This window comes from Haliotis rubra, unplaced genomic scaffold (genome assembly GCF_003918875.1).
Source record: "Haliotis rubra isolate DU_JTF1 unplaced genomic scaffold, ASM391887v1 Scf979, whole genome shotgun sequence".
NCBI lineage: Eukaryota > Metazoa > Mollusca > Gastropoda > Lepetellida > Haliotidae > Haliotis > Haliotis rubra.
This window is the reverse complement of record NW_025767722.1, coordinates 107530-131790: the sequence shown is the minus strand read 5'-3', so window position 1 is coordinate 131790 and position 24261 is coordinate 107530. Positions and strand designations below refer to the sequence as shown.

General features: G+C 41.7%; 2 protein-coding genes across 17 annotated transcripts in view; one reads left to right on the top strand and one right to left on the bottom strand.

The window, feature by feature from the left end:
• The first annotated feature begins 2974 nt into the window (after positions 1–2974).
• The window catches only part of LOC124265415, a 106139-nt gene continuing 84852 nt past the window's right edge, over positions 2975–24261 (top strand). For 4 of the 5 annotated variants that reach the window (XM_046700205.1, XM_046700208.1, XM_046700204.1 and 1 more), the window contains exons 1-4: positions 2975–3322; positions 4532–4612; positions 5676–5750; positions 6693–6860. In XM_046700205.1, coding sequence (XP_046556161.1) covers positions 3221–3322; positions 4532–4612; positions 5676–5750; positions 6693–6860 — 426 coding nt within the window. In that variant the 5' untranslated portion in view covers positions 2975–3220. Of the gene's footprint in view, positions 3323–4531; positions 4613–5675; positions 5751–6692; positions 6861–7990; positions 8048–9372; positions 9475–9927; positions 9962–10351; positions 10428–24261 lie in introns of those variants that run through there. The other variant, XM_046700206.1, reaches the window with a different exon arrangement.
• LOC124265412 (mucin-2-like) overlaps positions 16870–24261 on the bottom strand; it is a 104845-nt gene continuing 97453 nt past the window's right edge. For all 12 annotated transcript variants that reach the window (XM_046700188.1, XM_046700186.1, XM_046700185.1 and 9 more), the window contains 3 exons: positions 17818–17850; positions 17383–17691; positions 16870–17116 (listed from right to left, as the gene is read on the bottom strand). In XM_046700188.1, coding sequence (XP_046556144.1) covers positions 17100–17116; positions 17383–17691; positions 17818–17850 — 359 coding nt within the window. In that variant the 3' untranslated portion in view covers positions 16870–17099. The remainder of the gene's footprint in view (positions 17117–17382; positions 17692–17817; positions 17851–24261) is intronic.

Below are 24261 nucleotides of genomic sequence, written 5' to 3'. Positions count from 1 at the left end.
CAAAGACTGATCTTATGACACAATTAAGGCCACAAAACTCGCACTGTGCCCTATGGTGTCGACATCAGTGGGTACTTGGTAACAAAACGCGACCCAGTCACTTTGTACATATGGCAATGCTAATCTACACCCAGTAAACTAAACTTAGTTCGCTGAACGCATTTCGACCAAAAAAAACACTTAGTGGCCTTATTCCCCACAAAACTGCTTCGACTTATCCGTCAGTTCGTTACAAGCGTGTTCGTTATAAATGTAGTTGGGTGAATATCATCACCATTCCACGTTGTTGTTTTTTTCCTTTGTCGCTGTTCACTATGCAGGGCATTTCATACAATGGACAGATGGCCAGATCAGATGCTGTTCAATACACACAGATGGATAAACAATCAGCTGGCATTCGCGGTTGTTTGCAGTTGCGCACTGTCACAACTAATTATCAGATGCTAGCGCAGGTTGCATGACAAGGGAGGTAACTGTTCACATATTCGATCCCTATTTAGAGGCAGCATTATTTGCGTTTGTTGTCTAACGCCACTCGCAAGAACACCTCATCCACGTGACGATGGATTGTAAGCCCGTGATTGATATCATGAACAACCCATGGTAAAGGGGTACAAAGACTCGCAATCAGCCACGGGCTACACCTACAGTCTGTTTGGCTCAAAAGCGGACCGATGAATTGCAATCTAACTCGAAAACTAATAAACATATAATACTCAATGAAACGCTGATCATAATCAAAACGTCAGACCAACTCTGTGAGGTTTTTGCAGAATTTATGTCCTAAAAATATAAAAGTTGTTAAACAAACTATCATTAAAATATTGACACAGTTCACTATTTGTTACGAGGGAGGAGTGCAGAGAAAGGGACAGCCAGGTGTTCGAGAAAGGATGGAGACGGCACAACACAGGTTGATGAATCAATAACTTTGTCGGTACTTGTGCACGTGCTTCTCTAACACCTGTTCATCGGTCCGCTTTTGAGCCAAACGCACTATATAACCGCACTTGGCCCCATGCTTAGATTTCTCAGGGCCTTTGTCCTACACTTGATTAAATGAATGAGTGAGTTTAGTTTTATGCCGCACTCAGCAATATTCCAGCTATATGGCGGTGGTCTGTAAATAATAGAGTCTGGACCAGACAATTCAGGGATCAACAGCATAAGCATCGATCTGCGCAATTGGGATCCGATGACATGTGTCAACCAAGCCAGCGAGCCTGACCACCCGATCCCGTTAGTCGCCTCTTACGACAAGCATGGGTTACTAAAGGTTCATTCTTACACGGACCTTCACGGGTCACACTTGATTAAAAAGGGCAGAATATCCCACCCCTCCAAGGCGGTGGGTTAGCCTAGTGGTAAGGCGTTCGCTTGTCACGCGGAAGACCCTGGTTCGATTCCCCACATGGGTACAATGTCTGAAACCCATTTCTGGTGTCCCCGCCGTGATACTGCTGTACTATTGCTAAAAGCGGCGTAAAACTAAACTCACTCACTTACCTTCACCCCTCCAAAATCCCGTGCGGTAATCCTATAACCGCTGACTCTGTCGCCATGTCGGGGCCTTACTCCTACAGTTGATAAAAAGGCCAGAATAGCAGCACCTCTCCAAACTCCCGTGCGATCATCTTTCGGTTACGATAACTCAATAACCTCAATACCCGCATGCTGTTAACATCATTGCTTGTCCCAGCATAATGTATAACAGGATTACGGAGTGAGTGAGTGAGCCGCTTTTAGCAATAATGCAGTAATACAAATCGGGGCCGGGGGGCACCAAGACCAGTGTTCGAAATAGCCACTGGCCCGCTAGCCCGTGGATAGTAAAAATCCAATCGGGCCAGTAAATCTTCCCAGTCACTGGCCCGACTGGCTAGTGAATTTTCATGGGTTCATTTTGTAAATATATCACTCTCTTCGACTTGTTACGTCATAATACACTTTTAAATTTATGCAAGATTATGGCCTGGTACAAAATGTTCATCATATAAGCAGCTTAATGATGAAACTTCCGTGTCATGCCACAATATCTTATTCTCATCTATTTTTGTAATGTTTTGTTTAGTTGCTACCTTCAGATTTCGGGCTTGTGAATAATGTTGTGGCTAGTAGTTTTCAGGCATAGCTAGCCCGAACTGGCTAGCACAATTTGGAAACCATTTCACACACTGACCAAGACACCAGTAATGCGCTTCACATGTTGTACCCATGGGGACAATCAAACCCTGACCCGGCGCGACGAGCGAAAACCACTCGGCTACCTCACCAACCTACGTCGGGATGACTGACTGAGTTTGGTTTTAAGCCGCTTTTAGCAATATTCCAGCAACATCACAGCGGGGGACACCAGAAATAGGCTTCACACATTGTACCCATGTGGGGATTCGAACCCGGGTCTTCGGCACGTCGGGATGAAGATGAAACTATGTTTATTGGCATAAAACAACACCCAATCAGTCGCTTCTCCATCATTTGTAATTATACCAAATGTGCCAAATTAAACAGCATTGTTTCCCCTCATGAGTACAATGTGAGGCGCCCATTCCCGGTGTCCCCCGCCGTGATGTTGCTGGAATATTGCTAAACGCGACATAAAACCAAACTCATTCACTAACGGCCTTGTAGTAAATAAAATAAGGATTTTGATCTTTCTTTTAAAAAACTGAAAAAAGGAAAGATTCCGAGGTTACTTCTTTTCATTACTAATGACAGCCCCACTTCCAGCAGTTACAATCAACTATAGACATGTCGTACGAATCAATATCAATGCAACTCTACGTTATGCCTTTTATTGGAGGAAGTTGACAAAGCTCTTTGAATATTAAGACTGGGCCAAGCATGAAATATCAATTTTATCAGAATAAATCATTCAAATATGACGCGGAGAAGCAATTGACACATGTCACAAGCAATTGACACAAGCAAGCAATTGACACACAATTGTCAAGGCACACCTGTTGCACCATGCAACTCGGATCATCAACCCATGGCAAGTCGGCATCGGGTTCTGTTGTTTGGGATGACTGTGTTACCTACTGTAGTTGCTGGTTAACTACTGAAATAGTGGTCACGTACTGTTAGTGTCAATTACCGTGACCTCTGCTACTGCTGCTGGTGTTGTCTTTGTACTGTTGCCGGCGTTGGTGTCTGCTGCTGTTGTGTGTCGTGGCTGTCGGTGTTGTAGATGACGCTGTAGTCACGACGTCGTGATGTTATGATGAGAGCAGGTGTGTTTGTTGTACTGTGTCTGTCAACATGTGTGGTGTCGAGGAGAGAAGACATCATGAGGGAGGCTGGACATATGCACAACAATGGGGTAAGTATTGCCTTCAAACGTAACTGACCGCCTCCGTGGTGTAGTGGTTAGAGCGTCCGCCCGGAGAGCGGAAGGTCGCGGGTCCGAGCCCCGACCGCGTCATACCAAAAGACTTTAAAATATGGTACTTGTTGGTCCCTGCCTGGCGCTCGGCATTAATGGGTACAACAAGGACTGGTCGGCTCGGAGTCAGTATAATGTGTCTGAGTGGGGTACTCATGCTTCACTGCGGCATGGTATCTCAATGGGCTAGCACTATAAAACTAGCTTAAGTCTGGGCTAGTACAAGCAGCCGCACATGCACAAACACACGCATGCACGTCGTCATATGAGCGAAATATTCTCAAGCACGACGTTAAACCCAATTCCCCCACGACCACCTCAAACGTAACTGGTTTGCCTTGTTTTGTTACATGTCGCCCTACATAGCTGTAATACCCTGGTTTTAAATAACACACATACAGAATTAGGGCGGTGGGGTAGCCGAGTGCTTAAAGTGAGTGAGTGAGTTTAGTTTTGCGCCGCTTTTAGCAATATTACAGCAATATCACGCCAAATGGATTCACACATTGTACCCATGTAGGGAATCGAACCCGGGTCTTCGGCGTGACGAGCGAACGCTTTAACCACTAGGCTAAACACACACAAACCACCCACACACACCCCCACCCCACACCCCCGCCCCACCCCACCCACACACCGAGTGCTTAAAGCGTTTGCTAGCCACGCCGAAGACCCGGATTCGATTCCCAACATGGGTACAATGTGTGAAGCAGATTCCTGTGATATTCCTGGAATATTGCTCAAAAGCGGCATAAAACTTAACTCACTCACTCACTCACTCATTCACTCACATTCAAACATAACAGGGAGTCCCTAAGAGTGGGTATCTGAAAATAAGTTTTTTCCAATTACACAATAGGGGTTGGTGCGGTAGTCTAGTGGTTACAGCGTTCTGTTGTCACGCCGAAGACCGTGTTCGATTCCCACAAGGGTTTAAGTTCGTTCTGTGATGTTCCCTGCCGTAATAATGCTAGAACATTGTTACAAACCGTATAAAACTTCACGTACTAAATATAATAACATGTAAAAGATATCGGCAGTAAAATGACATTTTCTTCGAACAAAATATTTGGTTTAGGTGATGGATCGCGACTATTGCCTATTATCCTCATTTTGTACCTGTGAATGTTTATGTTCATGTTTTAGATGTACGTGTTCAACTCAACGTTCAGGGCGTATAACAAGACCTCGATGATTGACTACAGTTTCCAGTTCCCTACCAACACCGTAAGTAATGGTGACACCTAAACCTTGCCATTCTGTTAAATAACTTCTTTGAGTGGCATTTTAGAAGTTGGGAAGTACAATATAGAACAAACTTTATGGATAACAACTTCTTTTTATTCGTGAGTGCGACGTTTCGATACAGATTCTTGTACCGTTGTCAAGCATATGCATATGCATATGCTTGACAACAGTACAAGAATAAAAAGAAGTTGTTATCCTTGACAACGGTACAAGAATCTGTATCGAAACGTCGCACTCACAAATAAAAAGAAGTTGTTATCCTTGACAACGGTACAAAAATCTGTATCGAAACGTCGCACTCACGAATAAAAAGAAGTTGTTATCTTTGACAACGGTATAAAAATCTGTATCGAGACGTCGCACTCACGAATAAAAAGAAGTTGTTATCCTTGACAACGGTACAAGAATCTGTATCGAAACGTCGCACTCACGAATAAAAAGAAGTTGTTATCCATAAAGTTTGTTCTATATTGTTAAATAACTGTTTACCTTGAGAGAATGGTGAAAGCGTTCGCTTTGTATTCAAAAACAGTAAGCAAATATTGCCACTCTAGTACGTTATACAATTCGTCATATTCTTTCAGTGAACAATGGAAGCTGTTTCGGTTGATGACGGAGACTTATTATGTCTAGACGTTAACGTTGCATATTTCTGTCAAAGGAGACGGTGGGGTAGCCTAGTGGTTGAAGCGTTCAGGCGTCACTCCGAAGACCCGGGTTCGATTCCTCACATGGGTACAATGTGTGAAGCCCATTTCTGGTATCCCCTGCTACAAAATACTGCTAAAAGCGGCATAAAACGTAATTCACTCACTAGCCTAACGTGCTATACTGATAATATATGTGATAATTTTGGCTCATATGATAAAACAAGAAGTTTTGTGAGCGTTCTCAGTTTGATACTAGCAGTAGTCAAGAAATATTATAGTATACTGTTGATGTCGTTAACAAAGTCTAAAATCATAACTCCATAAATCCTTGTCATAAAAAGATAAATCGAAATAATTTTTGTTTGTTTTATTTATAACTACCCATTTCCTAGTACAACCCCGACATGACGCTGATGATCTTCAGACTGGCTGATTTTGAGGCAGATCAGACCTTGGCTAAAGGCATGGTGAGAGTCTAGCTTCAATACATCGGTTGTGGAGGTTTAATGTTTTTAAGTCCTGCCCTGTAAATGTACATGACCTGAACTTACTTACTGCTGAATGATACCAAACTATATGAAATATTGATTAAATTAAAAAAATATGTCTCTTGCTTTTTCACAATCTGCTAAAAAAGGGCTTCTTGATCGATAAACAAAGATGATGTGTTTTGTTGTTGATTTACCAGTCACCATAGCCTATAAAATATACCGGAAGACATTCATTAAAGGAAAACTGTTCATGTGTATTATAAATAAAGATAATATCTCATATTTTGAAAATCGATAACAATTACGAAAGCCTAATCCTGCCACTTTTGTAACAAATATTACTTTTTCAGCGACAATTCTCTTTGCTAATTCAATAATTTTCTCGTTACTTTGACTACTTTCTCGTTACATTAATTATTTTTTCACTGCGCTTTTCTTTGATTAATTTCTCATTGCTTCAAGTATGTCCTCGTTGCTTCAAGTTTCTTTCAAAACCTGGAAAATACTCGAAGCAACGAAACAATAGTTGAAGTAACGAGAAAATACTCGCAGCAGCGAACAAATATTCGAAGCAACGAAAAAATATTCGAAGCAACGAAAACTATTCGAAGCAACGAAAAACTATTCGAAGCAACGAAAAAACATTTGAAGCAACGAGAACATGGGCTGTAAAATATATTTTATGCTACAAGAGTGGCAACATTAGGATTTCGTAAAAAATAACAGCAAACAGAGGCAAAAATATATTAGCATTAAATTGTCAGTATTGCCAATAAGGTCAGACGTGCACAGCTTGATATGTTTTGGAGACACATGGTGATGTATTGAAGTAATGGTGTTGATGATGATGTTGCGTGATGAGATTTGATATGAAAACTTGTCACGGAGGTGTAACGGAGGTGATGCTTTGTTGTCAAGGGTTACCAAGATGCACTTAACAAGTCAGTATGGCACTACGACATCCTGGTACATGCCCCCGGCAGCAACTGCGACACCGACAGACCAGTAACCTGCAATGACGTAATTGACATGTACCTACCTACGAAAGACAGGTATAGATGTGCCATTGGTAACATGGATGGAACGGTGAGTTATATAGTTTGGTTTGGTTGTTGTTTACCGCCGTACCCAGCAATGTTCCAGCTGTATGTCGTGGTCTGTAAATAAGAGATTTTAACAACAAACAAACAAAAATGATACATCTAAAATGAGTTTAGTTGATTTGATTATTGAGATGGACGTAAGAACCATGGTAATTGAAACATGGCCATGGGCTCAAACACAGTCCAGTCGCAGAACGTCACCCGGGACTAGATTTTCGAAGGTCTCTTAGCGCTAAGATAGTCGTAAGTGTCTTACCTCAACATTAACTTACGACTATCTTAGGGCTAAGAGAGCTTGAAAGCATCTATAGTCCGTTTGGCTCAAAAGCGGACCGATGAATTGCAATCTAACTCGGAAACTAATAAACATAAAATACTCAATGAAACGCTGATCATAATCAAAACATCGAAGACCACCCACTCTGTGAGGTTTTTGCAGAATTTTTGTGCGAAAATAAAAAAGTTGTTTAACAAACTATCATTAAAATATTGACACAGTTCACTATTTGTTACGAGGGAGGAGTGCAGAGAAAGGGACAGCCAGGTGTTCGAGAACGGATGGAGACGGCACAGCACAGGTTAATGAATAAATAACTTTGTCTGTGAACGTGCTTCTCGCACACCTGGCTCTCCCTTTCTCTGCACTCCTCCTCGTAACAAACAGTGAACTGTGTCAATATTTTAATGATAGTTTGTTAAACAACTTTTTATTTTTAGGACATAAATTCTGCAAAAACCTCACAGAGTGGGTATGATGTTTTGATTATGATCAGTGTTTCATTGAGTATGTTATGTTTATTAGTTTTCGAGTTAGATTGCAATTCATCGGTCCGCTTTTGAGCCAAACGGACTTTAGGTCCTGCGTCTGTTCTCGCCATAGACCGATCAACAAGACACGGGAGGAACAATGTAAAACTTGGGATCTTCACCTCTTTCCTCCATGGCGTAGTTGATAGATAATCCGGCCCGAGAGCGCACGGTTGGTGGTTTCATCCCAGATCGTGTCACTCCAAATAATGTTATTTGTTATTACCTTGCCTGGAGCTCGGCATTTAAGTAGTAAACCAAGGACCGTGTATTGTTGATACTGATATTAAAGTTATTGTTGTACAGGCAATCTGGATCACCCGCTACAAGATATGGATGTACCTGGAGCTTGAAGAACGCAAGGTAGATTACGTGAGCGAGATGGAGAGTATTTGTAGACGATGCTTGAGCTTGATACGAGAGGAAAGGTTGAGTCGATGCGGGTCTTAGACATTGGCTGTATAGACCTGATGTACCTAGAAAAACATTCAGATCGCATATGGGATCCAAACCCACGGGCGTAGAGATCTGGAACGTCTTAGAGACGGGGGCGGTGGTGTAGCCCAGTGGTTAAAGCGTTCGCTCGTCACGCCGAAGGCCCGGGGTCGATTCCCCACATGGGCACATTGTGTGAAGTCCATTTCTGGTGTCCCCCGCCGTGATATTGCTGGAATATTGCTAAAAGCGGCGTAAAACTCACTCACTCACTCCTAGAGACGCAAATCCGCTTCTCGAAACGCTGCACTTTGGACGACTGGGTGATCTGGGGCCCGTTCCACGAAGTGATCCGAGCGTAATGACTTCCGTAGGCCAATGTTTACGTGTGGAAGTTACGATTACTTTTGCGTTAAGATCCCTTTGTGGAGCCGGGCCCTGTCCTCCAGAGTTCAAACAATATGGTACAGATCTGTATTTTAACTTTATTTATGTTCGGTGCAAGAAACCACACAGCTCATAAAATACCTAATGCAATAGTTTACTTTCAATATGGGAAGCTGTTATGCTAGTTTGTTTCCTCGCTATTGTGACAGCATAGTCCTCTGTTTATTGCAGTATTTTGGTCCCTACTTCAGAGGTTTCTGTAAAGATATCACTGTCTTCCCAAGCTCTGCTTACATACGCACAATCTAGGGCTGGGACGAGCCCACATTTTCACCCCGGGTACCCCACCCCCTATTACCCTAACCTACCCGGATACCCGTTTTGTTAATTCCTGACATCAAATTTTTAAGAAATGGCAATATATTCTTCAGCTCAGAGGCTACAATTTCGAGTTTTTCAATATCTTAACCATGTATTATTTTCAAAACAGGTGACCGACCCCACAATTATGTCTAAATCTTCAAAGACAATACAACCTTTTAATCATGAAAGAATAACGTATTACATTGTTTAATATGTTAGTGCATGATCATAGCAGGTCCGGGTATTGAGACGGGTACTCGGGTCCAACTCATCACCCATCGTGGGGGGGTATCCGTCCCGGATATCCGGGTTACCCGTCCAAGCCCTAGCGCAAGCGTACGGAGGTCCGTTGGGAGACCAAGCTGTGCAATACTTTCTGAAACTATCCCGTCTACTAACAAGAACCAATATGACCTTTTTATCAACCTAATTTTGAACAGTACATTATAATTAAAAATTCTCAGCTGGAAGATACATGAAATTAACAACAGTTTTCGCTTCAGTTTCAGAGAGACTACGGGGAACTAGCCTTTGGTGTTGTAATGTTCGTCATGTTCGGCGCCACCATCCTGGCCATTATGTTTGGCCTCCTACTGGAACTGTTGGTAAGATGTTACTAAATATCGATGCAGTTTGTTATTTTTGCTTCACTATTTCTGCAATGACGGGTTTATGTAGTCAATCGTTTCTTGAACAGACAATCACGTGGTGTTGTGAACAGTGACCCATGACGTCACCTATCCTGATCCATTTAGACATCTATCATTCGAAGCCGGAATCAGCATTATGCAAACAACGGTTGTGTCGAATTCAAAAGGACCAATAATGTTGGTTCGTTATAACCGTAGTGCCTTGCGTGTTTCGACTAAAACATACGGTGTAGAAAAAAAGTAAAAAACAAAAAAATCACAAAAACTCAAAAACTTCTCAAATATCAGTTCGTTTGTCATAAGCGTAGTTTACTGTACTATCAATGGAAGTGACGAATAGGATAGAGAGAGAGACGGATTTGATTTGTAAAATAAAAGTATTTTAACTTGCGTTTTGTTTCTCAACAGCGAAAATATACACGGAAATCTCACCAAGAGGAAGGTAAGATACAAACCAAACTAATACTGACTGAGTTTGGTTTTACGCCCCTTTTAGCAATATTCCAGCAACATCACGGCGAGGGACACCAGAAATGGGCTTCACACATTGTACCCATGTGGGGATTCGAACCCGGGTCTTCGGCGTGAGTTAACCACTAGGCTACCCCACCGTCCCTCCAAACTAATACGTATGTGCATTTGTTATATGTCTTTGTTGAGTTAATTAATTACCAGTCTCCTCAAACTGCTGAATTCGTCTCTGGGTGTATCCTCAAAACTGCCTCTAGATCTAAAGGCCTTCGTTTACCACTGTTTAATACGAAGTTGCTCTACTTTTCACAACACTAACCAATAGATTCTGTATGAGTTTAGTTTTCAATTTTTTTTCCAGTGTTCACAGACGATATATCATTAACGGAATACAATGATATGGACACTGAACCAGGGATGACCATATAAACATCCACTTATTGCCACAGAAACATGGCTGTGCTTGGAAGTCCGAGTCAGAACTACTGACAATAGAGGACTGACAGAACTAGCAATAATACGTTTTTATATTGATATAATGAAAGTTTTTATTCTCGAAACAAAAACTTCCGCATGTCCACATAATTTTGTAAATAAAAGTGTTTGTAAAAGGGACGTGTTGTTTGTATAATGAGAATACCCGAGTAAACTTGTAACAAGAGTCACCATGAGACTGGTTAGTAGTTTAACGCCGCATTCAAACAAATATATTCCACCCATCTGGCGGCACCATGAGAACAAGAGTGAGTGAGTGAGGTTTACGCCGCTTTTAACACCAGGAATTGGCTTCACACATTGCACCATGAGAACAAGAGTCAGTGAGTGAGGTTTACGCCGCTTTTAACACCAGGAATTGGCTTCACACATTGCACCATGAGAACAAGAGTCAGTGAGTGAGGTTTACGCCGAGTTTAGGTTTACGCCGCAAGAGTTTGAGGTTTACGCCGCTTTAGCACCAGGAATGGGCTTCACATTGCACCATGAGACCAGGAATGAGGCTTCACACCATGAGAACAAGAGTTGCACCATGAGAACAAGAGTGAGTGAGTGAGTGAGGTTTACGCCGCTTTTAGCACCAGGAATGGGCTTCACACATTGCACCATGAGAACAAGAGTGAGTGAGTGAGGTTTACGCCGCTTTTAGCACCAGGAATGGGCTTCACACATTGCACCATGAGAACAAGAGTGAGTGAGTGAGGTTTACGCCGCTTTTAGCACCAGGAATGGGCTTCACACATTGCACCATGAGAACAAGAGTGAGTGAGTGAGGAGGTTTACGCCGCCGCTTTTAGCACCAGGAATTGGCTTCACACATTGCACCATGAGAACAAGAGTGAGTGAGTGAGTGAGTGAGGTTTACGCCGCTTTTAGCACCAGGAATGGGCTTCACACATTTGCACCATGAGAACAAGAGTGAGTGAGTGAGGTTTACGCTTTTAGCACCAGGAATGGGCTTCACACATTGCACCATGAGAACAAGAGTCAGTGAGTGAGGTTTTAACACCAGCTTTTAGCACCAGAATTGGGTTTCACACATTGTACCCATACGTGGAATCGAACCCGGGTCTTCGGCGTAACGAGCGAGCTCTTTAACCACTATGAGAAGCATATATACTGGAAAAAAAAAGTTATGGGAAATTGGTATTTTTATGATTGATATTTTATCAGTGTGACAATGAATAAAAATAGATCATTATTCATAATTTCAAAATTTGCAAACTACTTTTGTCCAGTATATGAGAACATAACGCGATGAGAACTAGATAAGATAAGATATAACTTTATTAAACCGGAGGAAATTCTTTTTGTTTGAAAAACGGCCTCAAAATGAAAACATACAAAATTCACAAAAATATACACAATAATTACATGCACAAAATGAATGCTGATGATTCCATACAATTAACCACAGAGGTAAAGAGGCTGAGTTAGTAGTTATCGCATACATGATGACTATTCAAAAACATTTGTTGCATTAATAACACGAGTACTGGATGGTGTGAAGGACTGTCGAGCTCTGTTTGTTTTAAGGGAAGTTAATCGAAAGCGGCGTCCAGATGGAAGTAGTTGAGATAAATATGTGAACTATCAATTCTAATCTGGCGCTAATAAAAAAAGGGAATATACTCAAAAGACAATCCAGTAATTTTGCTGGCAGTATTAACAATTTTGAAAAAGTTTGATTTTGTTGCGAGCAGACAGACCCCCATGTCATCAAGCATGTTCACCTTTATTGGTACATTGTTTTATTTCTACGCACATTCCACATTGACATTTTATAGGAGCTTCAAAAAGTATTAAATCATTTTTGCAGCAGTGAGTGCAGAGATACATTTTATCTGCTAGTCCGAACACGCCCCTGTTGATACTGACATCAATATTCCAGAGTGAATGAGTGAGTGAATATAGTTTTACCCAGCTTTTAGCAATATTGCAGCAATATCACGGCGGGGGACACCAGAAATGGGCTTCACACATTGTACCGATGTGGTGAATCGAACCCTGAGCTTCTTTTTGACGAGCGGACGCATTAACCACTAGGCTATCCCATCGCTCCGAATATTGCTGAATAATGTTATGTTAAATACTGCTGGAAAATAGATTAGTGGATTTTCGATCTTAATGTAATTGTGAGTGTGTGAGTAAGTATGGATTTACGCCGCCTTTTGCAACATTCCAGCAATATCACAGCAGAATACGCCAGAAATAAGCTTCACACATTGTACCCATGTGGGGAATCGAACCCGGGTCTTCCGCGTGACGAGCGGACGCTTTAACCACTAAGCTACCCCACCGCCCCTGATGTAATTGTGTGGAACAGACATGAGCAGATAGGCAGAAATGCTAAATTATACATGAACGGATTTTGTACGGGATAAATCTAGAATGTTGATGAAGATGTGGACCACAAGTTTATTGCTCTGTAGATATATTTGACCTCAATGTCCACGTCCATGGTAAAATTACACGGAAATAGAAGTGACGAGGAAGTTAGCATTAATGCCAAAGGTTGTCTGCCATTTGACCACGCGCATGGTCCATGAGTGGGATATACGACTGGAGGTGAGGTGATGTGAAATTGGGTTTAACGTCGTCTTTGAGAATATTCCGCTCATATGACGACGTGCATGCGTGTGTATGTGTATATGCGGCTGCTTGTACTAGCACAGACTTAAGCTGGTTTAATAGTGCTAGCCCACTGAGATACCATGCCGCAGTGAAGCATGAATACCCCACTCAGACACATTATACTGACTCCGAGCCGACCAGTCCTTGTTGTACCCATTAATGCCGAGCGCCAGGCAGGGACCAACAAGTACCATACTTTAACGTCTTTTGGTATGACGTGGTCGGGGATCGAACCCGCAACCTTCCGTTCTCCGGACGGACGCTCTAACCACTACACCACGGAGGCGGTCTACGACTGGAGACCATATGGGGCGTTAACTTCCAACCGCTTAAAATCACGCCAATCGCTTTCGTTCTCAAACAAAAAAGGCTGATGACGGAAATTGGAGCATGAGAGCGGAACCAAAAAATCGTGACTGAATCAACTCATTAATGTAGAAAGGGGCGGTGGGATAGCCTAGTGGTTAAAGCGTTCACACGTCACACTGAAGGCCCGGGTCGATCCTCCACATGGGCATAATGTGTTAAGCCCATTTCTGGTGTCCCTTGCCGTTATATTGCTGAAATATTGCTAAAAGCGGCGTACAACCATACTCACTCACCCACAAATGTAAAAAATGCAGATAACTCCTCAGCATCCCCAGTCTGCTCCAGTGTAGTCATCATGTCTGTTCCATTAGCAGCCGTGCCTCCAATTTAGAAACGCAAAGGTAAGGAACTGGTAATCAGAGTACATTGGTGGCTGTTTTGATCCGAAAGATCCAGGGGAGGTAACTCTTGGCTAGGCGCTCGATCGCCCTACTGGCTACATTAGACAACCAGAAAGAACTACTCTCGTTTTGTGTGTGTGGATGCTTATTAATCGTTGACCTGATATCTCAGGTAATTGAGTCTTCACCAGACATTCCAGCAGCATGAGCATCGATCTACGCTATTGGGAGCTCAGCCTCAGGGTGTTTAGCGCTGGTGGGTGGCTCAGGGTCAGGTCTGACGAGTCTGCTTCGGTGAGGCATCAGTACTGTATAGTCCGTTTGGCTCCAAAGCAGACTGATGAATTGCAATCTAACTCGAAAACTAATAAACATAAAATACTCAATGAAACGCTGATCATAATCAAAACGTCAGACCAACTCTGTGATTTTTTTGCAGAATTTATGTCCTAAAAATAAAAAAGTTGTTTAACAAACTGTCATTAAAATATTGACACAGTTCACTATTTGTTACGAGGGAGGAGTGCAGAGAAAGCTAAGGGACAGCCAGGTGTGCGAGAAAGGATGGAGACGGCACAGCACAGGTTAATGAATCAATAACTTTGTCGGCACTTGTGCACGTGCTTCTCTAACACCCTGCTGTCCCTTTCTCTGCACTCCTCCCTCGTAACAAATAGTGAATTGTGTCAATATTTTAATGATTGTTTGTTAAACAACTTTTTTAATTTTAGGGCATAAATTCTGCAAACAAATGACAGAGTTGGTCTGATGTTTTGATTATGATCAGAGCTTAATTTGCGTGTATAACTCCTTGGGGTCTCCATTCGTAATGATTCCTGGGCTCGCCTCGTTCTCTCACGTGATCACGATCTAAGACGTGATTGGTTGAAATATAACCACACATGTACCACGTGATATGGATCAAATAGAGTTTAATGACGTCATTCGTTTATAAGTTGGGCACCAATAACGTCATTTGCAAGGGAGATAAGCCATGGTGCGTTTATTATGGACATGTAACTCTCGGTAAATGTACAAAATATGAATCGATATAACTGTACTGTTTTGGCTATGAGCCTGCTTCAAGAACACTTTTTATGCAGACAAGAAGGTTAATATTCGTGTAAACTTGCCCTTTAGCAGAGACCATATAATAGAGCACACATGACAGTATTCATCAAATACAAAGACAAATATATGCTTAGGCACTCTAATACACCTCAAAAACACTGTTGCAAATATAAGTATATACATGGGAATAAATGAAAAAAATATTAAGTCTTACCTTTGCAATGAAAATACGCGAAATCGATGACTGAAGTGAACAGACGTTTTCGCCAGCTTCCAGATAGGCTGCGCAGTACAAGCCGTAGCGCTGATGGTTTTGCGCATTGGCTCGAGGGCCATCCCTCTATGGTCTCTGCCTTTAGGTAACTATGTGAGCGAGCATGAACCGTTAACAACAAAGATCTAGTTAATGAAAGATAAAGCGAACTGAAGCTCAGATTTCTTTATTGTGAAAGCAATGATTATAACACAAACGTACATACACACAAATATGGATTGCTGCAAAGATGTAACACAAAATGTGAATTTACATAACACTTCATTCAATTTTGCAATGCTATTTGCATTTAATATATGTAAGTGGATTTCCCTGGTCTCAAAGATATATTAAACTACAGTTAAACTGACGGGCTAAAGAAACGCTTCCATAGATTAAATCACTATTGTGAAATAACCACAAAAGATAGATCTGTAAAACAAAATGAACAGAGAGAATCGCCTGTCACCCGAGAATAGTACTCTCTGCCATTCAAGTCAGTGAAAACGTTGAACCGTCCATGCCCATCTAAGTTTCCGTCGAAGCTGTTTGGCTGTTAACTGCTGTCCCCGGAAAGGTCTGAAAGCCCGGATTCCACAGGACCTCGGTCGTCTGGCTACTGTGTATCGGCTTACACGGTGACCCAAGCCATGCGCCGCTGATGACGTCACCGCCAGGAAGGGGTTTCTGAGATGCAGCGTGCGCAGATACTTATAAATTTTGCTCTTTGAGCGAAAAACATGCAAACTGTATTTGGACAATGTATGGCATGCCTTATTTCCAAATGGAAAGGTCATTGTTGCGTTTGGGGCGATGTGTTTTCACGTGATGGTGATTGCAGCTGCAATTTCATTTTCAAAGTGGTAACGTTTCTTTAGTCCTTCAGTTTATATAAACGTACTAATAATTTATTAAGAAATATTATATCGCAGCCATCACGTGTTGCCGGATTAAATATATAGATCTGCACACGAAGGAAAAACCAATAAAGTTACCAATAATTTTGATTATTGACGCCTAGTTTTTTGCAAAGCTAATCTGTCTGAAAAGGTTTTTCATACCGAAGTGCACCTAGGATTCTGTTTCGTACTAATGGCGCATCCGATGAAATTGTAATTGCAAATTTCCGATTGATAAATAGATAGGGAAGGTCGTGAAAGGCAAGTATAGACAGGATTTATAGTCTGTTAGCAGTGAAAACGTACCGATCAATTTCACTTTAAACAAAAATGTAAATCAAATAAAGTGAAATTAAGATTGCAAATCCTCATAATTTTACCTTGCCAATTGAACATTTACATCTCAGAATTTCATTCAACTTAGGGTAAAAGTTGTTTAACAATAGATCTTAGATTCAAATGGCTATTACTGGTTTGTATTACAATGGGGTAAGCGCAGTAGTTGGAACAGTGAAACAAATGCACGTGCGGTAAGTGTTGAGCGTTAACTTAGAACAACCCTTGTCGTTTTTGGTGTTTCATTTGATGCGCATACCCCATTGTAATACAAACCAATAATAGCAATGTGAAACTATGATTGTTTGTTAAACAACTTTTATCCTAAGTTGAATAAAATTCTGAGATTTAAGTGTTCAATTGGCAAGGTAAAATTATGAAGATTTGCAATCTTAATTTCACTCTATTTCTTTTACCTTTTGGTTCAAAGTGAAATTCATTGGTACGTTTTTATTGCAAACAGACTATACATAGGTTCAAGTTTTGGGCTAATAGAAGTTCACTCCCAAAATTCGTTTTATATCAAAAAGTACACGAGCTAACTGGTGTAGTAAGTTAAAAAACGTATTCTGTTTCGTGAAATTCAGATTCATGCACCTAATGTTATAGATAACATAACGTTCGGGATATCTTGCGTCTTTGGTCTATGGAAAATGATAGAAGAAAAGCCACAGTTACGCTGACAGCTTGGTTCTTCCTCGCTGTCATTCCTTATGCGGCTGGAGAATCTGAAGTTATACAACAATCACCACCATCATCACCATCACCATCACCGTTGTCGTCGTCGTCATGATCATCATATTATTATCATCCCTCGTTCAGCTTGACACTATATGTTACATTTTCATCATAAACGTTATTACACACCATTACCAGTTTCAATTTCGTCATCACCATTAACTGCATATCAGTTAAAAAATCTATCGATATAAATGTATGAGGGAATTGGTATTAGTGACCTCTGAAGATCTCCATTTAGACAGAAATAACTTACCATTGCAAGCCGTGAAACACGTGACAGTCACAGCCTCGCTCTGACCCGCCGACCCTCCATCCGCCAGCAACCGGAAGTAGTACAGGGTGTCTGACTGGAGCTGCGTGACAACGAATGTCTGTCGTGTTTGGGACTTGTCTTGGTCTGCCACTAAACGACTAACATTCCACACGGTTGAGTCTTGGTGACGGTGGAAGAGAACGAACCTCGACCCCTCTGTACGTGTGTCATTGTAGGTCCACTGTATCTTAACGCTGGAGGCCGAGTGCTCGGTGCAGTAGAAATCGGTTGGAGGGGAGGGCTTCGTGTCTGTAACGAAATGGGTTTCCGTGTTGGTCACACCTTTGTCCCAAGGATCACACACGTGAATAACGTGTACTTGACAACAACGATGATAAGCATTACATATTTAGGGGAGAATTATACAATACTCACCAGGACGAATGGTGGTTGTTGCAGATGTTGGTTCTGAAAATAGAATTGATATTTTGTTGTTATTTTAGCATCAGATGCGTGATAAGACGGATTAGGTACACTTAAAATCCATCGAAAAGAGGCACACACACAAACGCACGCACGCATGCACGCACCCTTCATCTCTGTACCGAATGTCAGTTACATTTCCCTGAAGGCGCACAAAGCTAGGATAAAGCTCCCGCCATCATTACGCTCCCACCCCATATTGGTCAATTTGGACGTCGATAAACACGTACTCTTCCGTCACGGCACTGAAGCAGAAAGCGTGATTCGTCACTGAACCATGCAGGTTGCCAGTTTTGTAGATTCCAGAATAGAACGTTATTTCACCATGGAACCTGTCGGCGTCGTCGCAGCACAGGGCCAAAATAGGGTCTTCTGGCTCGTAAACGATTACGAATGGTTTGCGCGAACGCTCCTCAAACCAGGCACTGCAGTTGCAGTTGCTGTGACAGTTCGATTCCGCAAATGAAGTACCCGGATGTACCTATCCTCCGCTGCAGTGGTTTTCTGAGGTCTCCCACTTCGAGGTCGATCTTGCGTAGAATTGGTCTGTTGATATAGATCCCATAAACAACTGATGGTACTCTGGTGAACATTGAGGTGACGCGCAACAGCAGATAGAGACTCCCCAGCCTCCAGCCGTCCAATGGCAATGTTTCGATTTACATCACTGAGTCGCGGCATAATGATATTCTTTCACTGAGCTAAAAAAGTGCCAGCGTTCCTCTAAAAGCAAAACGCTCTATATAGTCAATGTCCCTGCTCACGATTCCTCATAACTGCACGTGCATATTTCGAACAATTTTTCGACATTTTAAAATGATTTTCATGCAAGTTGACACTTTAGAACATGAACGTTCGTTTAAGTTTTCGAAGATACATTGTTGCGATGTACCTTCGTTCCATGTGCACAAACCAGCATTATAAAGGAGTAAATAAGACAACCATACACTAACTTTTAAACATATTTGAAATTCCATTTGTCGATATCACCTATGGTTTTCTGTTTTGGAAGAGTATATATTTAGGGGGAAATTATGCAATACTCACCAGGACGAATGGTGGATGTAGCGGATCTTGGTGTTAAAACTAGAATTGATATTTAATTGTTATGTTGGTATCCGATGCCCGTAAGATGGATTGCGTACACATAAAATCCCCCGATAACACACACACGCGCGCACACACACGCATGAACGCATACGCATGTCGTGGGCATGTGGCAAATCACAAACACAAGCTGAATATTTTAGTATATATAATTTCTTATATCAAAAGTATTCATGGGTTTGTATATATATATATTGGTAGTAAGTGTGACTAAACGAGCAAGTGTAGATAAATGGTATGAAACTGACACTTAGTAACGAATAGTAATCTTTATTCGTGTTTATAATGTTTCTTATAAGTAATCATATAGCTGGAGTATTTCTGAGTGCGGAAATAAACAAAGTAATTGGTCTTTATTATATAAAGGACTTGAATATGACACCCAGATATGAAATATTATCTTTATCTTTATGTCTATTTATGGACTAAAGTTCGAAACGGATACAGAATTACGAATAGTACTATCTCCAAATATTGATATGCATTCATGTTTATACAATCGAATAATTATTGGTCTTGAATATATACTGTGAATAAAACGTTAAGCGCCAACCAGTATATTTTGCCAATATAGATTGTCTCATAGGAATTCTTTCAGAAAAAGACAACTATCATAATTTGGTTTAGTACTTTTAGTTTAAAAACAAAACCGTTATGGAAATTATCTTTTACTTTAAACAGGATGTATGCGCTTTTGGAAAACATGCATTTTGTTTTCCTCAAAAAGGTTACCTTCTTTTGAAAAGTAAAAGTCAGAAAGGACTGTTATATGGTCACATGATTGTCATTTTTGACAAGTGAAACCTAAGCTTAATAGGGTTGTATAAGCAGAATAGGAATAGTTATTTTGCTTTAAAAAGCAGTGCCATCGTATCTTTAACAATATCTCCTTTAATTGTAAATACAAAATTAATGTTTATTATATCCCTGAATCAGTTGCCAGATGAACCTTCTCTAAATATGGATTGGTCTTCCCAATTATTTTAGCGTAATATTTCCACAGTTTCACATCTTAGTTTTGAAATGAACTGGCGCTTAACCTTTTATTCTCGGTATATATTAAGGGCTCGAATAAGAAATTTCTATATGAAATCTTACCAACAACATAAACCGTCTTGTTTGCGCTGTAGTCTGCACTTAGGACAGAACACCTGAACTGTCTCCCATTGTCTAGATTCGAGACTGTATGAACCAGTGTTGACGCCCCTGTATACTGACAGTCCGCTGACGACGTAGGAGCGTCGTAGGTGATGTTTTGGTCGTTGGGGTACCGTGTCCAGGAGGTGAACTCGTTGTTTACAGATCGCCACTCCCATGTCCACAGGTTCTGGAGGTTGTTCTCATCAAACTGGTTCCCACTCCTGCCTGTACATCTGATGGACAAGAGCTGACCATCGTCATACTGGACCCTGTCAGGAGTAGGGAACATCTCTATATGTTCTGGGTAGGCTGAAAGACATGATAGAAACTGTCTGTTCATATTCTTGTTTTTTTGCGACAAAGAATATCAATACTACGAGTCACAGGTACATGTGTACACTTATAGTCTGGATTACCAAAAGACAACTTTAGGACATCTAACATTTTAGCATCCGTAAAGATCCGGGGTACAATTGGTCTTCAGTAACCTATGCTTGTCGTAAAGACGATACACGAGATCGGGTGGTCAGGCTCGCTGACTTGGTTGACACATGTTCATCGTATCGATGCTCATGCTGTTTATCACTGGATAGTCTGGTCCAGACTTGATTATTACAGACCGCTAACATATAGCTGGCATATTGCATAATCTAAGATAGTTAATATATAAACAAACGCACTTCTAGCTGTGATGTTGGCCGTTGCCTCATCAGTTCCAGCTGACCCCGTCAAGTATAACGTGCTGCAGTAGTATGTTGAAGCAGCATCAGCACATCTTAGATCTGTCAGGATGATCTGTATACTGCCTGTTGCTCCACTGATAGAACCTGAGGCTGTCATCCGCTGCTGCAGACTTGTGTCAACTACTTGTACTGACGTATCTGTGTTGGTCATTCGTATTATAGGCTGATTAGAACCAGTAGAAGACTTCTTGCCAATCACTATGTCATACAATATACTTATCCCAGGTGCATCTGGCCTGCAACTTACAGTCAACTGAGATGTTGGGTTACCGCCCCCGATAGTTATTTGACTCGGTGATACGGCCAGTCTTGCCCCGGTGACTGGAAAAGACAAAAAATGTGTTCATATCAAATACCGATGCAGAAGTTGAGCAATCGAAAACATGTCAGATGATTCAAAGATTTAAACATCTGCTGTGAATAATGTATAACATTGTAACAGAAATGATGTTAACTTTTGCGGACATGAAGGAATCAGTTCACACTGCCAACAAATGCAATAGTCGAGTATCATCATTCGGTTCCATATATGGCGATTGTGATACCCGTTCTACCACGTAATGCCAATGCGTAATTAAGGGAATATCATGAAAGGAATATTCGTAGATTATATTATATTTCGGGATCGAAAACAAAATAACTGATAACAGCTATACACTATCTCTTTGATAACTGTGTTCCCATGACACGTGGGGCGGTGGGGTAGCCTAGTGGTTAAAGCGTTGGCTCGTCACGCCGAAGACCCGGGTTCGAATCCCACATGGGTACAATGTGTGAAGCCCATTTCTGGTGTCCCCCGCCGTGATGTTGCTGGAATATTGCTAAAAGCCGCGTAAAACCAAACTCAGTCAGTCAGTCAGTCAGTCAGTCAGTCCCATGACACGTACTTCATCGTAGTGCAGCACTATACTGCCACAGGTTATTAGACAGCATATGAACACTTCTGCAGGTACTCCCAGGTCATGGGTGGCTTATTCCAAGCAACACAGATGACTCTTGCTTGTTTATTGTTACCGCCGCCCTCAGCAATATTCCAACTATATCGCGGCGGTCTGTAAATAATCGGGTCTGGACCAGAAAATCAGATGATCAAGCATGAGCGTGAATTTACGCAATTGGATACGATGACGTGTCAGTCTTACTCAGCAGCCTGGCCACCTGATCCCGTTCGTCGCCTCTTACGACGAGGCACTGGTAGATGAAGATCCAATTTCAACGCGTGTCTTCACGGTACAAATGACTGTTGTGAAGACCTTTGAAGTACCGTGCTTCAAGTTCCAAATACACCAATTGAACGTCTGGCATTTGAGAAGCTGTTTGGACTTTAGATTTTTGAGGATGTACATGAATGAATAAGACCGCCTCCGTGGTATTGTGGTTAGAGGGTCCGCCCGGAGAGCGGAAGGTCGCGGGTTCGATCCCCGACCGCGTCATACCAAAAAGACGTTAAAATATGGTACTTGTTGGTCCCTGTCTGGCGCTCGGCATGAATGGGTACAACAAGGACTGGTCGGCTCGAAGTCAGTATAATGTGTCTGAGTAGGGTATTCGTGCTTCACTGCGGCATTGTATCTCAGTGGGATAGCACTATAAAACCAGCTTCAGTCTGGGCTAGTACAAGCAGCCGCACGTACACATACACACGCATGCACGTCGTCATATGAGCGAAATATTCTAAAGCACGACGTTAAACCCAATTTCACATCACCTCACCTCACCTCACCTCACCCCATGAATGAATATGTTCACATAGATAACAAATCCTAAGGCTAACTCCATTCCATTCCCTGTACTCATGAACCAAGTGTCGATACTGACTCCAGTTCTACCTCTTGTACAACCTAATGCCAGCGCCTAAAAGTAGAATATCATAAGAAGCTATGTTGGAGTGTGGAAACAAAATGATCTTCAGCAAACAATGTGATGAATGATTTCTTATAGTAAAGACACGTGTGAAGACCCGAGTTAGAATATTGGTCTTCAGTAACCCATGCTTGTCGTAAGAGGCGACTTACGGAATCAGGTGGTCAGGCTCGCTGGTTTGGTTGACACATGTCATCGGTTCCCAGTTATGCAGATCGATGATCTTGCTGTTGATCACTGGATTGCCTGGTCGAGACTCGATTATGTACATACCACCGCCATATAGCTGGAATATTGCTGAGTGTGGCGTAAAACTAAACTCACTCCCTCACTACAGTAATGACTCCTTCCTTCTTCTTATAGATGGGGCACGATGTTCGTACTTACCTCCAGACACAAAGGTCATGAAGGTCAGGAGACAGACGAGATTACAAGGCGTCATGCTTGGTTCTTCCCAATAACGAATTCCTGCTCCTGAAACATGTCAATGTATGACGGCTATGAAACATCGCCTTCATTTTCCTGTTGTATTTATTTATCAGATCTATCATGTAGTTTGTTTACAGTAACCATTTCGTTACTTTAATAAAATAAAGTTAATATTTGTATAGCGCCTGTTCCAACATATCGCTCAAAGGCGCTTAGGCGAAGGCTATGTTGAACAAGTGGGTGTTTAGTTGTCGTTTAAACTGGTCGAGATTGACAATGTTCTGAATGTGCCGTGGAAGACGGTTCCAGAGCCAGGGGCCGGCTTTGGAGAACGATCTATCTCCATAGTGTCTTTTCCTAGTCATAGGAACATCCAGTGCTCTTGATGGTCTTGACCTAAGCTCTCTCCCTGGAGTGTAGGTTGATAGGAGTTCACTGATATACTCAGGAGCTAGACCATGAAGCGATTTGAAAACAAACACCAGGATCTTGAACTGGATACGTTGTCTCACTGGCAGCCAATGGAGGTCTTGTAAGACCGGGGAGATTGTCTGTCGACAATAGTGTCGTATTTCTACAGCAGATCATTACATGTGGTTTGTTTACAGTAACCATTTCGTTACTTGTCTGTCGACAATAGTGTCGTATTTCTACAGCAGATCATTACTTGTGGTTTGTTTACAGTAACCATTTCGTTACTTGTCTGTCGACAATAGTGTCGTATTTCTACAGCAGATCATTACATGTGGCTTGTTTACAGTAACCATTTCGTTACTTGTCTGTCGACAATAGTGTCGTATTTCTACAGCAGATCATTACATGTGGTTTGTTTACAATAACCATTTCGTTACTTGTCTGTCGACAATAGTGTCGTATTTCTACAGCAGATCATTACTTGTGGTTTGTTTACAATAACCATTTCGTTACTTGTCTGTCGATAAAAGTGTCGTATTTCTACAGCAGATCATTACATGTGGTTTGTTTACAATAACCATTTCGTTACTTGTCTGTCGACAATAGTGTCGTATTTCTACAGCAGATCATTACATGTGGTTTGTTTACAATAACCATTTCGTTACTTGTCTGTCGATAAAAGTGTCGTATTTCTACAGCA